Consider the following 16,040-nt stretch of genomic DNA (forward strand, 5'->3'; position numbering starts at 1 on the left):
AAGAGCCTAAGCTTGATTGCGTCATCACTCACCCCATTATATTTGAAGGTTCCACACAACTCCAGGAAGTTGGACAAATGGGTGTGAGGATCTTCAGAGGGCAACCCATTGAATTGCACAGAGGACTGCACCATTTGTAAAATAGCAGGCTTGATTTCGAAGTTGTTGGCCTCTACAGCTGGTGGGCGTATACTATTTTGTACTCCCGTCAGAGTGGGTAGCACATAATCTCTCAGACTCCTCTCAGCATTGGTCTGAGCCTGAACCCCTTGGACAACTCCTGGATTTATACCATTCCTGCCATCCCCATCATTCTGTGCCATCTTCACAGAATTCTGCGTCTCTCTCTTATTCTTTCTGATTTGATTGCAAGACTTTTCGATCTCGGGATTCAGAGGAACAAGTGTGGCTTTTCCTTTCCTGCCACGCATATACCAAAATTCACCTGAGATAGACAAATTAAGCAAATAAACAGATTAGAAACGAGAGAAATAAAAATCAAATTAGAATAAAAATTAATTAGACTGATATTGATAATTTTCAGTCCCCGGCAACGGCGCCAAAAACTTGTTGCGAAATTTATAGCTATGCAAGTGCACACAGTCGCAATTTGTAATAAAAATGGTAAAAACCGAGTATCGTCCTCAAGGACTGATTTATCAATTACCAATCAATTAATCCTTTAATTCTATTTGATAAAACAATTATCAGAGATTTTAAACTAAGAAAAATACTAACAAAGCGCAAAGAAGAATTAAACAAATTAACAAAGAAAATACAATTAGGACAATTATGATCCTCTATTTTTCCACCCTGTTATTTCCTAATGCAAGCATCTATATCCCCTTCTCCCTATTCAAGAATAAGTTGCAACAATAATTCATAATCTGGTCAAGACTTATGAAATTCAATCTAAATGACAACTTCCTATATTTCTATGGTAAGTTGAATCATGTAGAGGGCATTAGCCACGCAACTCAGAAAATAAGCAAATAACCTAGATACTTTCGTTCTAAATTAAATTTGCATCCAAACAATCAAAGTATATCAAATTTCACTTTTCAGATTTTAATTTGATTCATAAATTAGCAATTAGAGGTGATCAATCAATAATCGCACAATTAACATAGACTGCAAGGAATTGAAAGAGATGAAGAAGAATATCAACTTTGCATTAAACCATAACAAGGGTTTCCAAAAGATTCACATAAAAGCCCTAAAAGAGAATTTAGCCTATGATCTTCATTCTAGCAATAAGATAATTCAATTACAAACATGAAAATTGACAGAAAAAGATGATGAAAACTCAGGGACGAATCCTCCAATATGGTGTTCTTACTCCAGCCGTCGTCGTCTCCTTAGCCCTCTTTCAGTCGCATATATGATTCCAAAAAAAACCTACCAAAGTTCCCCTCTCGAAAAGACTGAATTGCCCATCAAAAATAACCAATTAGGCCAGAAATCGCGACCCCAGCGCTATAGCGCTAACATCGTAGCGCTGTAGCGCTAAACTCAGAAACAAAACAGGGAAAAAACTAGGCACCAGCGCTGTAGCGCTCTTTTGGTAGCGCTATAGCGCTAAAGTCAGGAACTATCTTCCTGAAAACTGCTTCCCAGCGCTGTAGCGCTGATGTTGTAGCGCTGTAGCGCTTAAGTCAGTGCTGAAGCTCGTCAAGAATTCTTCCTAGCGCTACGGCGCTCCCAAGGTAGCGCTGTAGCGCTACTTACAGAAACACCCAAAAGTCACTAATCCGTCTCGATTTCATTCCATTTTCGCTCCTTTTCAATATTTGCAACACTTAACATCAATTACCCTGAAACAAGAACAAACGAGCATAAATCCGAAATAAAACAATCCTAACTAAAGAAAAATAACCTAAAAACTAGAACCATAAACGAGCCTAAAACTCGTTTATCAGTCATCCCGTGACCCGCTTATCTATCACATTAGCTTTGTGACATTCATGATTAATTCCTAAACCTGACACATTAGTGTGGTCAAATCGATAGGTAAGGAGATAATGGGCCGCACGGCCCAACCCAGTCGTGGGTGTCTGAATATGCACGTTCCTGCTGCGTGTCCGAGAAGTCAGGGGGATATCAGACACGTGATGTCTGATATATGCACGTTTACCTTGCGTGTGTTGACTTCACAAAGGGTCATAGCCTCCATATCCAGCTCGCACCACGAGTTGCATACTTGACTCGACCTTCGGCCTTCAGAATCCCTGCCCCAGTCTTGGGCAATGAAGGCGAGCCCTTGGGGTTTCCTCGAGCTAGGTAGGTATGACCTAATGACAGAAGCTCCGGTCTGCGGTGACGTCCACGAGATAACCATGATTAGGCCGCAGCTCGGCTCGCTAATCAGCTCGTGGGAAAAATAAGGCGTACATCTGCCCCCCAAGCCCCTGCTCGTGGTATGCCACGTCGGGTAAGACTGCAGTAGGGGCTTTTAGGCTTCCCCATGAACTCTTCATATTCCACCTCTTACGCAGGCGCCTGATACGTGGAACATCGTGGTTGGTGACGGTACGCCTTACGAGAACCACATTAAATGGCCTAGCCTATGCTCAGCCGTCGTTTCGTATTTCGAGTGGAGGGCCTCGGATCCCTCATCAGGGTCATCCAACGGCCCTCTATACGTGACCTTTCACGTATATAAAAAAGGGTGGCCATCCTACGCACGGGCCACCCTTTCATTTGAAATTTTTCCGAATCTCTTCTTCTTCTCTCTTCATCTCAGACGAAAGAAAAAACCCTCTTCTCTGTGACTGCTATACTCAGCGTTCAAGAGGCTCAGACGTCAGGATTTCTTCAAAGCTTTGGAAGCCGGTACTCTGACGAAGCTTTCACCCAGGCAATACCTTCACCCACCTCCCAGTCAAACACTGTAAGTTCCCTGACCATGTGTGTTTTGGAAATATATTTCACTGTAGCTTAGGTAAATATTTTACTGTAGCCGCATGCATGGTTGTATTGGGTTTTTTGGATATGGAGGGTGAAAACCCCTTTTTAGGCTAGGGTATTTTTGCTGTAGGAAATTGTTTAAGAGTATGGTTTACAGGATGCTTTTTTTGGAGAAAATTTCTGGGTAGGAGTTTTGGAACTTTTGGGTGCAAAATCGGGTAGCTTAGGGAACACGCTTCACAGGCGGTTTTGCATTTTTTGCCTACTGAAACTTTCCCCCCAAGGCAAATTCTATCCTGACCCTCCTGACACACGAATTCCGAGTAATCGGGGATCTGTTTGGAGCACAGGCGCGTGTTCATCGAACCGCGTGGTCCCACTCTCCACGGGCTGGGCTTACCTCAGCTCGTGTAAATAACATTTGACTTTTCCTCACGCTTGGGTCGCCTTTTCTGAAATGTTTTCTTTTGTTCGTTAGGCGACCAGATGGCACCGAAAAGGAATGCCCCCAAGAAGACCGTCAGCAGCTCGGCCTCACAGCAGGACAAAGGAAAGGCGGTGATGCCGGACTCCCCAATCCCCAACTTTGGGCCGGCGGTGGAGCAGGAGGTCAAGGTCGCCCCCGACGCCTTCTTTGAGGCGGAGAGGATCGTCTCAAAGGTCATCGACCAGACGAAGATCAACAAAATCTTTCTCTCCCACAACATCGCCCTGGGGAAAGCATCCGTGGTGGCCCGACCTGCCGCAGAGGGCAAGCGGAGCTGTGCGCCGCTCGACGAGTCGTTCGCGGCCTGGAGCGGTGAACATTTTAAGGCGGGGGCCTTCCTCTCACTGGATCAGTATTTTGCTGATTTCCTAAATTATGTGAGGTTGGCACCGTTTCAGCTCCCCCCAACTCCCATCGCTTGCTGGCTGGGTTGAAATACTTGTTTCAGAAGCATGAGTGGGAGGTCCCCACTCCTGCGGATATTTTATATTTTTTCTGCCTCAAAGCCAGCCCGGACCAGCGGGGGCGAGGCGACGGGTTTTACTACTTAACCCGATTTCCCAATACGGTTGCGGTCATCGAGATACCCAGCCACCCCAACGATTTCAAGGACCAGTTCTTCATGTCGACGGGGTTTAAAAACTGCGAGCTCCACTACTTCAATCGTCCTCGTAAGTATCTTTTCTCCTTAGCTCGTAAGTTAAGTGTCGTTTTAGCTCCTCCCGTACCCCTTTCTGACTTAGGCTATTTCTGCAGCCATCTTCGCGAGGACAGAGAAATCTGTGACCCTCGGGGCCCAATAAGAGACGCTGGCGGGCTTGCCCCCCAACGAGAAGGATTATCGCATGCTCGTAACAGACGAGACGATGGTGGCCTACAAGCTGATTTTCCCAAATCAGACTTTGAACCTCAGGAGGCCCCAGGGGCTTCCCCCAGCTCGCGACACTAGACCCATCATCTTGGAGGAGGTCGCGGAAGACGAGGATGAGGAGGACGAAGGCGATGAAGTTCCGCTCGTGAGGAATAGGAAGCGGACCTTGGAGGTCGTCCCGGTGACGGGCGAGGAGAGGATCCAATCCGGAGCAGCCGCGGGTCCTTCTGGCCAAGGTAACCCTTACACGTTTAGGAGTCTAGATAGGGCCACAGCAGACCCCCGGCTAGCTAGGTTCAATCCTAGGCAGCTCTTCCATCGTCACCGGAGCGATCCGGACCTGAACACGACCCTGCTCCATTGTGTTGACCGGCTTGTGCTGGACTATCAAGATAGTCGGCCTAGGGGTACCGTAGTAGTAGATAACACCCTAGCCTTTAGGTCGATCCTATTCGAGGAGTATGGGACCAACCTTCGAACATGGCCATCGCTCTGGAGGGGTGACGTAGCTCCGGGGCTTAGGCAGTATGTAGAGGAATCTAGCCCTGAGTTAGACCCGGACCCAGAACTTGTGCCAGCTCGGGAAGTGATCGACTTAGATTCTTCTTCTAGCCCGAGGGGTAGGATTCCCTTAGTACACATGAATTTTTCTTTATCCCTTCGCTTTTGTTTTTGCATGATCATTGTCGCCCTTCACCAGAGCATTATCAGGACCAAGACTCAGCTCGGGGACATGAGGGACGAGCATCAGAATACCCTGTAGGCGGCCAAGGATGCCCTGGCGGCCTCGCGGGTCGAGCTGAAGAAAACTCGTTTGAAGGTCCAAGAGCTCGAGACCTCCCTTGCCACCTCGAAGACGGACCTAGACGCCGCGAAGACCGAGGTCCAGGCCGCCCAGGCTGCCCTAGAGGTCGAGTGGACAACTTTGGAAAAGTCCATAGAAGATCTGTTCTACCAATGTTGGGCCTACAATCCAGATGCGGACTTCTCCTTCATGTCAGCGAGCCTCTGGGAGCGCTTGCTGGTGAAGTTCTAAGCTCGCCTTGATAAAGAGGCGCCCTCGGAGACCGGGGATAGTTCTGGCACAGTTGAGCGAGGCGAGACGGCGGCCTCCAAGGGCCCAAATGGCAGAGCTTAGGGCGTTTCTTGTGCCCCCCAATATTTTTTAAATAATTTGTATGTAACCTTTGCATGAGGTGCTTTCACCTCGAGACAATTTGCTTTAACGCTTTCAATTGATCTCTTTTTTGCCTTTACGCACTTCAGCTACAATTTCTTGAAAAACTTAGTTTATGCTGATCTTTTTCCATATCTCGAGCTCTTTAGGGAGAACAACGATCCATAGACTTAAACCAACTTATAAGTTTTATGACCCGGTTAAGACCAGGAACTTAATTTGAAAACTTAGTTCGCGTTAACTTTTATCCATATCTCGAGCTCTTTAAGAAGAACAACGATCAATAGATTTAAATCAACTTCTAAGTTTTATGACCCGGTTAAGACCAGGAACTTAATTTGAAAACTTAGTTCGCGTTAACTTTTATCCATATCTCGAGCTCTTTAAGAAGAACAACGATCAATAGATTTAAATCAACTTCTAAGTTTTATGACCCGGTTAAGACCAGGATAGGACTTAGTTAGCGTTAATCCTTATCAATATCTCGTGTTTTTTTAAGAAAAACAACGGTCAATCGATATGAATCAACTTCTAAGTCATTAAGGAGACCTGGTTATATCCAGGTACCATATGCCCCCCAAGTAACTGGGAAAGGGTCTTTCGTGGTTACTTTAGATTACACTTGCAAACATACATAAAAACTGATTCTCATTAATACATAAAAAGTGGCCTTCCAAGCCTTACAAGTGAATTACTGATAATATTTCTTTAAGTGGATGGCGTTCCAAGTGCGCGGGACCGCCCCTCCATTAAGCCGGGCTAACTTATAAGTTCCCTCTTTAATGATTTCGATGACCTGGTATGGTCCTTCCCAGTTTGGTCCCAAAACTTCATCTCTGGGATCTTTCCCGGCCAGGAAAACTCTCCTTAAGACCAGGTCATCAACGCTAAAGGCGCATTTTTTGACTTTGGTGTTGAAGTAGCGAGTGATTTTCTGCTGATAATGGGCGAGCTGGAGTTGCGAATCCTCTCGCCTTTCATCAACTAGATCGAGGGAATTGCACAGGAGCTCGTGGTTTTGATCTTGGTCGTAAGGCTAGACTCTATGCGAAAGCACCTTAATTTCCACGGGGAGGACTGCCTCACTCCCAAAGGTTAGGGAAAAGAGAGTATGACCCGTAGGAGTCCGATGTGAGGTCCGGTACGCCCATAGGACCTAGGGGAGCTGTTCTGGCCAGACCCCCTTTGCTTCGTCTAATCTCTTCTTGAGGCTCGCCTTTAGGGTCTTGTTGACAGCTTCGACCTGGCCATTAGCCTGAGGATAGGCCACGGAGGAGAAACTTTTCACAATTCCGTGTCTTTCACAAAACTTGGTGAACAGGTCGCTGTCGAACTGGGTGCCGTTGTCGGAAACGATCTTCTTGGGTAGGCTGAATCAGCAGATGATGCTCTTAACCATGAAGTCAAGCACTTTTTTGGACGTTATCGTTGCCAAAGGTTCTACCTCGGCCCACTTAGTGAAGTAGTCGATGGCTACCACGGCGTAACGGACCCCGCCTTTTCCAGTGGGGAGGGTGCCAACCAAGTCTATCCCCCAAACGACAAACGGCCATGGGAACGAGATCATCTTCAGCTCGACTGGAGGAGCTCGGGCAACTGCAGCGAATCGCTGGCACCTGTCGCACTTCTTCACGTATGAGATCGAGTCCTTGGATAGGGTTGGCCAGTAGTACCCCTGCCTCAGGACTTTTAAGGCCAAGCTCTGCCCCCTAGTGTGGTCTCCGCAAAATCCTTCGTGCACTTCCTGCAGGATGGCCTTTGCCTCACCTGGAAGAACACACCGAAGGAGAGGTAGGGAGTGCCCACGTCGGTACAACACCCCATCGATTATCGTGTACCTAGGAGCTTGGTACATGACTCGCCGTGCATCGTTACACCCTTCAGGTAGCTTGCCTTCAGCAAGATACTCAAGGATGGGGGTCATCCAGGTCGGCCTGGCATCGATCATCTCGACCTCCATCCTGATATCTTCTACGCTTGGTTTCTCCAAGAATTCGACTGGCACTAGCCCCAAGGTTTCCGTTTCTGCAGAGGTGGCGAGCTTGGCGAGAGCGTCTACATTAGCGTTCTGCTCCCGAGGTATTTGTTCGATCGAGCCTCGCTCAAATGCGGACAGCTCAACTTTTACCTTTGCCAGATAGGCGGCCATCTTGGGTCCCCGTGCTTGATACTCGCCCAGAACCTGGTTGACCACGAGCTGGGAGTCACTGAAGCACTGGACGGAGCTTGCCTTTAACTCCTGGGCTATCCTCAGTCCCGCCAGCAAAGCTTCGTACTTGGCCTCATTGTTGGAGGCTTTGAATCCGAACCTTAGCGCCGAGTGGAATCTATGTCCCTCAAAGGATATCAGAATGATTCCAGCGCCAGAGCCGTTCTCGTTGGACGAACCATCTACAAAGATCCTCCACGAAGCCTGGGGCGAGTTGATTTGGGGTGAGTTCTCTGCGGGATCCTCCTGGAATCCCGTGTATTCTGCCATAAAATCGGCTAGGGCCTGACTTTTTATAGCAGTTCGCAGAGTGTACAGAATTTCAAACTGACTAAGCTCGATGGCCCACTTTATCAAACTTCCCGATGCTTCAGGTTTTTGCAAAACCTACCTTAAAGGTTGATCGGTCATGACGTGAATCGAGTGGGACTGGAAGTACGGCCTGAGCTTTCGTGAAGCCGTGATAAGGCAGAACGCCAATTTCTCCATCAGCAAGTATCGGGACTCAGCACCGAGAAGTCTCTTGCTGATGTAGTAGACTGGTTTCTGAACTTGGTCCTCCTCTCGTACCAACACGACACTAGCTGCGTCCTCAGTGACAGCCAGGTAGAGAAAAAGAGGCTCTCCTGCCTTTGGTTTGGATAGCACGGGCGGCTCAGCCAGATGTGCTTTCAGGTGGAGGAATGCGCTTTCGCACTCTACTGACCATTCAAACTTCTTGTTACCTCGGAGCAGGTTGTAGAAGGGAAAACACTTATCGGTGGACTTGGAAATGAACCGGTTGAGGGCCGCCACCCTTCCTGTCAGGCCTTGGACATCTTTTTGCGACCTGGGAGAAGGAAATTCGAGCAGGGATCTGATCTTGTCGGGGTTTGCCTCGATTCCTCAGGTATTGACTATGTACCCCAGGAATTTCCCTGACGCGACTCCAAAAGTGCATTTCTGTGGATTTAGCCTCATTCTATATTCCCGTAGTATCTTAAAACATTTTCCCAGGTCGGAAACATGGTTATCAGCAATCTTTGACTTGACTAGCATGTCATCAACGTACACTTCCATGTTTTTTCCGATCTGGTCTGCGAACATTCTATTTACTAGTCTTTGGTAGGTAGCTCCGGCGCTCTTTAGACCGAACGGCATGACCTTGTAACAATAGACGTTAGTTGGGGTCATGAAGCTAGTGTGCTCCTGGTCCGCCGGATTCATCGCGATCTGATTGTAGCCCGAGTACGCGTCCATAAAGGACATGAGCTCGTGCCCCGCCGTGGCATCCACCAACTGGTCGATCCTGGGCAATGGGAAGCAATCCTTGGGACAGGCCTTATTTAGGTCGGAGAAATCGATGCAGGTCCGCCATTTCCCGTTAGGCTTTGGAACCAGCACGGGGTTGGCAACCCACACTGGAAACTTGGCTTCACGGATAAAGCCGCATTTCTTGAGCCGAGATACCTCTTCCTCTAGGGCTTCAGCTTGAGTGGTTCCTAAACGCCTTTGCTTCTGGGACTTGGCAGGAACGCTTTTATCCAGATGAAGTGTGTGCATGATGACACTCGGGCTAATTCCCACCATATCCTCGTGCGACCATGCGAATACGTCCAAGTTATCTTGCAGAAACGTAGTCAGTTCTGCCTTCCTCTGGCTACAGAGGTTTTTCCCGAGCCTGACCATTCGTGACGGATTCTGTGGATCAATGTTTACTTCCTCGAGCTCCGCTATTGCCTGGAGCTCGGATCTGTCCTCGCCTATTAGGGGGTCAATATCCTCACTTAAGACGAAATTTTCCCCCTCGGCGTTGGCACGAGCAGAGGCGCCCAAAAGAGATATGTGAACGAACTAAAGGCTCATAACAGAGTGGAGTTCATCCCAGAACAGCGTCAGTCAAAGCAGCAGCGATTGGAGAGGCAACCAATCATTTTTACGGAGGAAGATGCAGGCCATGTCCAGTTCCCTCACAATGATCCCTTAGTTGTAGCAGTCCAGCTCGCCAACCGGAGAGTGAGAAGGGTACTGATAGACAACGGAAGTTCGGTGAACCTGCTTTTCTGATCCACCTTAGAGAAGATGGGCTTGACTGTCGCCGAGCTTAAGGTAACCTCCATGATGTTGTATGGTTTTTCGGGAGAAGGATCAGCAGCGATAGGGACGATCGAGCTGGTGATCACCCTAGGTGAAGGACCTCGGACAGTCTCCAAACTACTTGAGTTCGTGGTTATGGATTGCTCCGCTGCCTACAACGCCATTTTGGACCGACCTACGCTCATAACCTTCGAGGCCGTCACATCCATTCGCCACCTCGCAATGAAATTCCCTACTTCAACGGGAATCTGCACTATTCATGGCGATCAACTCGCTGCCAGGGAATGCTACAGCATTTCCATGAAGGGAAAATCTAAACCCGGGCAGCTGGCAATGGCCATTCAAGGCGAAGAGGAATCTCAGGAACCCTCGGCGGATCCTGAGAGCTCGAGGTCAAGTTGGTGGGAGTCCAAAAAACATCAATACGAGCAGGAGGCTGGTTGCAAGAAGATCTTCATCAAAACAGGGAGTTGAGTGCTTGATTTCTAAAGCAATTTGAAAGAGGGTGTTGAATTATTTTTATGTATTGATTCTTTTAATATCTTTTGATATTGTTAGTGGATTTGCTTCACCTTTAGACTAGATTCCATGGAAGAGGTTGTAAGAAATCATGGCTGAACCATATAAAAATGATTGTGTCATTTTTATTTTTACTGCACTTTGTTGTCTGTTGAATATGATTTTTAGTATTTAGTTTAAGTGGGTAATAAGTAGTAGTAGTAAATCAACTTTCACTTATTATTATCATCATGATTATTATTATTAAAAAACCCATGAGAATGATTGAATTCCTTAAGTAAGACAAATATTGCTCTTGTTCAATTAAGAAATATGTGAATTTTTATCTTCAATTAGAAAACTTATACTTGATAGGAATGAAGATTCTAGGAAAGTTTCCCACAATCATAACACATAACACTTGCAATCTTGGGGAAAACAAATTTGTAAAATATGGTGTCCCTGAAGAACTTCAGCCCCCACATAGAGCCACCATGCTGAACCCACCCTGATAAGAAGGAGCTTATGATCAACCAAGTGGCTCGCCACCTTCTTTCCTCTGCATAATTAGATAATGCTTTAATCATCTCTCTTGGGAGAAGTCCTCCATTTTCTGCAATGCAGGCCCCAATGTGTCTGCCCAACACCACAGCATCTTCAAGTGCTGAGCAACCACCCTGTCCTAAGTCCGGTGTCATAGGGTGCATGGCGTCCCCGGCCACCGTGATGTTTTTCTTGCATAAGTTTCCAAATGCTAGCTTCCATGGTTTCCTAAACATTAACGGTGCCCATGTCAATGTTGAAAGATCAGATTGCTTGATAATGTCTTGGAATAGTTCTGGCAAGTCGTTGGCATATTTTTCAAGTACTTCTCTGAGAATTGCTTCAGGGTCTCCTCCCAAGTATGCCTCTACAATGAAACATGGATAAATATGAAATTCAAAAGGTATTACTTCACTTACAAAGCTTCTTGTTTTGATATGATGTTAGATAATGAATCTTTCTAAATCTAGACTATTTCATTTTCCTATTGTTATATGAAAGAACTGAAATAATTGTTAAGGTTGAAAAATTGAACCATTATTTGGAGACGCAGAAGTTATAAACCAATAAATATCAGTATTAGTGATGGGAATAAAACCAGCCCTTTTCCCTGCACCAACAAACTGTTGGACTTCTTGCTTCAATCCATGGCCTTTAGAAAACACAGCCATTCCACGAACCGCTGACCGACCAGAATGAACTAGTCCAGCGAGTCCCAACCAACTTGCCACTATTGAGTGCACCCCATCACATCCAATTAGAACCTGCAAATTTCATGTAGCTCTAAAATTTAAAAGTTGTTTTGAGATAAAATGTAAGAGAATGAAGGTTCTTTGCAATATTCGCCTTTGCATTTTATGGATATTTGGTCTGTGAGGGAAATTTGGTAATTTATGATTGATGTATATGTGAATTTTTTTTCTTTTAAATTTCATGATAATATGTGATTTGTTTTATGATTATGATATGCATATGTATGACAATGACAAAACATGATTCCTTCAAGTATCGAGGGCTTAAGTGCCAAAGATATTGGAAATAAGGGGTCAAAGTAGATATATGAGTTTTATGGTAGAAAGTGTAATTAAGGAAAGTCAAATTATTAGCTTTGATAGAAAATACAAAGATGGGCTTAAGTAATTACTGAGGAAAATTAGAGAATGAGGATAGTATGGTAAGTTGGCTTTATATGATTAATTATCAGAAATAAATTAATATTGGGAATTAGGTTTAGAGTGGATACGATAGTCAGACACTCCTCATTTACGATATGTGATAGAGAAACAGGCCAAGAACACTTCTCTTGTTCTTGATTTGGATCTTTGAGGCTTAGGGATCCAAATGAGGACGTGGATTTAGTAATTTGGAGCACTAAGAACCATACAAAGGAGCAAGGATTGGGAGATTGGCGGTTGAATATTGATTGGTAATTTCTTCCAATTTTACCGTTTAGGTTTGATGATAGATTTAGATTTTTGATGTTGACAAAAGGGATTTTATTGTATTTGTTATTATTGATGTTTATGATTGGTTATATATGAGTTTCAAGGGTTATAAACATGTTAGGTTGAACGATTTGGTAAATTGGGGTCGAAACTTTACGATTTGGGGTTGAAATCTAGGTTTAAAATCACATCTGTGATTTCTTTATTTAGTGATTAGCATGACCACGCCCAGCCCTGGCGCGACCACACTACTTGCTTGGAAAGCCCATGTGCTCTGTGGGCGCGGTCGCGCTGATTGCCCAGAAATGCATTATTTTGGTTTAAATGCACCCGTTTGATATATATTGTTACCTTTTGGTTTGAGAATTTATGCAGTAGGGTGTTAAGACTTTCTTAACGATATTTTGGGTATGAATTATCCTTAAGAGGGACATGTGTATATTTTATTATGGTTTTTGGTTTGGCTTGAGAGTCAAGCTTTTGATGTTATATGATATAATAGGCTTGCTAAGGATACTTGAAGGGAAGCATTAGTGTGTGTGGAGCGCTGCTGGACCTGATGTAAGAAGAGTGGATATTTTCATGCAAGGTGTATGCTCGGCGTACTTAAGTGTGGTAAATTTTGTATGTTACATTATAAGTTGTGTTATAAGCTATGCTATGAATTATGTTGTGAACTTTGCTAAGAGTTATGTTATGAACTATGATATGAATTATGTTATGAGTTACATTATGAATTATGTTAGGAGCTATGTTATGAGTGATGCATGTTGTGTGTGACTGAAATATATGTGAATATGATGTATGTTTGTGTGTCATGCTTACGATATGAAAATGCATGTTCATGTTACGATAAATTGCATGCTTACGTTACGAAAAATACATGCTTATGCTAATTCGTGCTCAGTTGCACAACTGACCAGATCAGCACTAGTTTATGACTGAAACGAAACCGATAATATGTGTTATGGATTGAATATATTATTCTAGGATAGATTATTTTATGCTATGTTTATGTTACGTTATGGTCAGGTTAGTATAGATTACAATATGCTATGATTATGTTACGTTACAATATGATCGATTATGGAACTTTGAATGATAAGGTTTCGTCTATGAGTAGTTTATGTTTTAGGTTGTGATGATAAGAATTAGTTTATGTCTATGTTTTATGTTTTATATTTTATGTTGTATGTTTTATGTCTTATGTTATTGGGCTTTGGGGATTGTGTCCTATATAACTCTTCTTGCTTAGCGTTAGCTCACAGATACTCTGTGTTACAGGTAAAGGCATAAGCATAGTTGATGAGGCGATGAGTTGGAGCAAGTGCGGTCAGATGTGTGCATGTCGTGATCAGTTGACCTGTGGGGTCAAAGGGGTTGCTACTTATGCATGGTTTTGAAAGTCTTCAAGTTATGGTTATTTGTTGAGTTTTAATAACATGTATTTTTAACTATGATATGCATGTAAAATATGATTTATTTTAAACAATGAGATCTTGAGTTGGATATTTTGTAAAAAATATTTAATTCATGTTGTTTTCAAATGAGTTTCGATAACTGTTTTATAGTAATTAATTAGAATATGTCGGGTCGTTACATTCTTAGTACATTTCAAAGGTAACTTCGATAACAATACCTTTGCTTTGATGAAAGTTTCATCTTCCATGTGAACAACAACAATAGATGAATCTCCTTGTTCTTGGGTTTCTATGGCAGTGATCTTGCTTGAAAAGCGAATAAACTCAATTGGAAGTTCATCCGCAAGAGCTTCGAGCAAAGCTTTCCTGTGTACTGCTCTAGGTTCATTTCCATCACTGATTCACATACATGAGGAGAACAAAAACCTATTAATTAAGAAATTATTGTCCTAACACAAAATCTTTGTTGCCGACCATTGCTTAATCTTTCGGTACTATTATAAAACATAGAGTTATGGGGCAATGGCTACCTATTAGCTCCCTGAAAATAGACTTCTTGAATATCTCCAGTATTGATATTGGTTATATACATTCTGGTACAAAATGCCAAAAGACACAAATGAGTGAGAATATTGATCAGGATACTTATTTTACATGCTCAAAACGATGCAGCATGTATTTTTAACAACACCTTAAATTAGTGGAGTTCATTCCACCTAAATAAATCTCAATAGTAAAAAATATATACTATATCATGAAGTATATAATATGCGGGTGTGCCTATGATTGACATACTTATTTTACACACTTAACATACACATGACATATATGACACATCATAGTGATTATTTATATAAGGTTTATATATATATATATATATATATAAATATACTTTTTTTTTGTTTTGTTGGTTTTTTACTTTTTTTACTGTCTCTTATTTTGTTTCTTAACAAAATATTTACTTAGGTTTTCAAAAATTTGATTTTCAAAGTTTTTTATTTACAAAAATATTGTGTCAAAAAAACAACTAAAAAACAATGATTATACAACAACTAGACATCAACTCACTCATACTAACATATTAAAAGACAACGATTGGACAACAACTAGAAGTCAACCTATTATACACTAACACGTTTAAAAATAAATAAATTCAAAATATAACTAAAAATAACTAAACACCAATTAGACATCAATACAACAACAAAACAACTATACATATATCTAAACAAATGAACAACAACACAAAAACAACTATATATAAACCTAAACAACTAAAAAAACAACATAAAACAAATAAAAATAACACAAAATAAGAAAAATAGGCAAAACTGTAAAATTTCCTTAAAAACGTAAAATTAAAAAAAAAACTTTCTTAGTCCATAAAAATGTAATTTTTTTAGCAAAAATAAGTGTATTAAGTAAATTTCCAAAGAAAATATTTTATAGGATAGTTTACCTTTGAAAAGGGGCGTAAAGGGAGGTAAACTTTTGAGAAACGCCAAGGGCATCAAGCGCAACCCAAGCGTTTGGGAAGAGGGTCAAAGCTGCACCTGTGGCTCTAAGCCCATCGGATCTCTCCAAAACCAGGGCCTTAACCCCAACTCTCTTGAGTGCCACTGCAGTAGCTAAACCAGCTATTCCTGCTCCCACAATAACCACATCCTCCTTAATCATTTGCATTTCTTACTCTCTGAATGGACAACTCTGGATACGGCTTAGAGTTAGGGGATTACTAAAAAACAGATAAATCAAATAGGCTTCTTTTCCTTTAGTATTTTTTACAAACAGATGGAGTTGTGTAATATTTATAAACCAACTCCACGTACGACAAGTTCTTATGAGTTTTGGCTAATTTCTCACCAGCCAACACAACACAAGTCCAATGTCCAAAACAAAAGAAAGACGCCCTGTTTGCCAAAATGGTCAATTATTTGTCAAGAAATTGAATTTAAAGTCCATTTCAAATTCAATTCATCATTATTTATTATTATTGTTTCTCATAATATTAAATTTTGACTAAAGAATAGTATATGTTCTCTTTCTTCGTTTTTTGGTTTACTCTTAGTCATGGCCAAGGAGAGAAAAGCACAGCTAAGAAACAACGTACAAGTTGTTGATAAGCCTTTTAAGCCAAGTTGTAATATATGTGTATGCAAACGCAACACATCATCTTGCTTAGATTAGATGGCCGACATCTTTCTTTTGATATTTGTTTTATTAAAGTAACTTTTGCATTTTCCATAATTTTAAATGAGTTTATATTTTTTTGGACCAATGTTTTGTCTCATTATCTGTTTGGACTCTGTATTTTAATAAATTATTTTTTGGACCCTATATTTTGTAAGATAGTTAAAATAGAACCCTAAACTCAATTTTGATGAAGAAAAAATTGAATATAACAAC

At 42.6% G+C, this 16,040-nt stretch overlaps 1 protein-coding gene across 2 annotated transcripts; it reads right to left on the minus strand.

Moving 5' to 3' along the window:
• Positions 1-10,515: 10,515 nt before the first annotated feature.
• On the minus strand, positions 10,516-15,681 carry LOC133817347 (monooxygenase 2-like). Of its 2 annotated transcripts, XM_062249842.1 has the most exons (5): positions 15,094-15,677; positions 14,165-14,227; positions 13,853-14,030; positions 11,304-11,532; positions 10,516-11,135 (listed from the first exon to the last, which is right to left on the minus strand). In XM_062249842.1, the coding sequence occupies exons 1-5, from the start codon at positions 15,315-15,317 to the stop codon at positions 10,612-10,614; spliced, it is 1,218 nt and encodes a 405-aa protein (XP_062105826.1). In that variant the 5' UTR covers positions 15,318-15,677; the 3' UTR covers positions 10,516-10,611. The 2 variants fall into 2 exon arrangements, with proteins under 2 accessions (XP_062105826.1, XP_062105827.1); XM_062249843.1 differs by lacking the exon at positions 14,165-14,227 and having other exon boundaries at positions 15,094-15,681.
• Between the last annotated feature and the right edge of the window lie 359 nt (positions 15,682-16,040).

Source organism: Humulus lupulus, chromosome 2 (assembly GCF_963169125.1).
Source record: "Humulus lupulus chromosome 2, drHumLupu1.1, whole genome shotgun sequence".
In the NCBI taxonomy this organism is placed as follows: domain Eukaryota; kingdom Viridiplantae; phylum Streptophyta; class Magnoliopsida; order Rosales; family Cannabaceae; genus Humulus; species Humulus lupulus.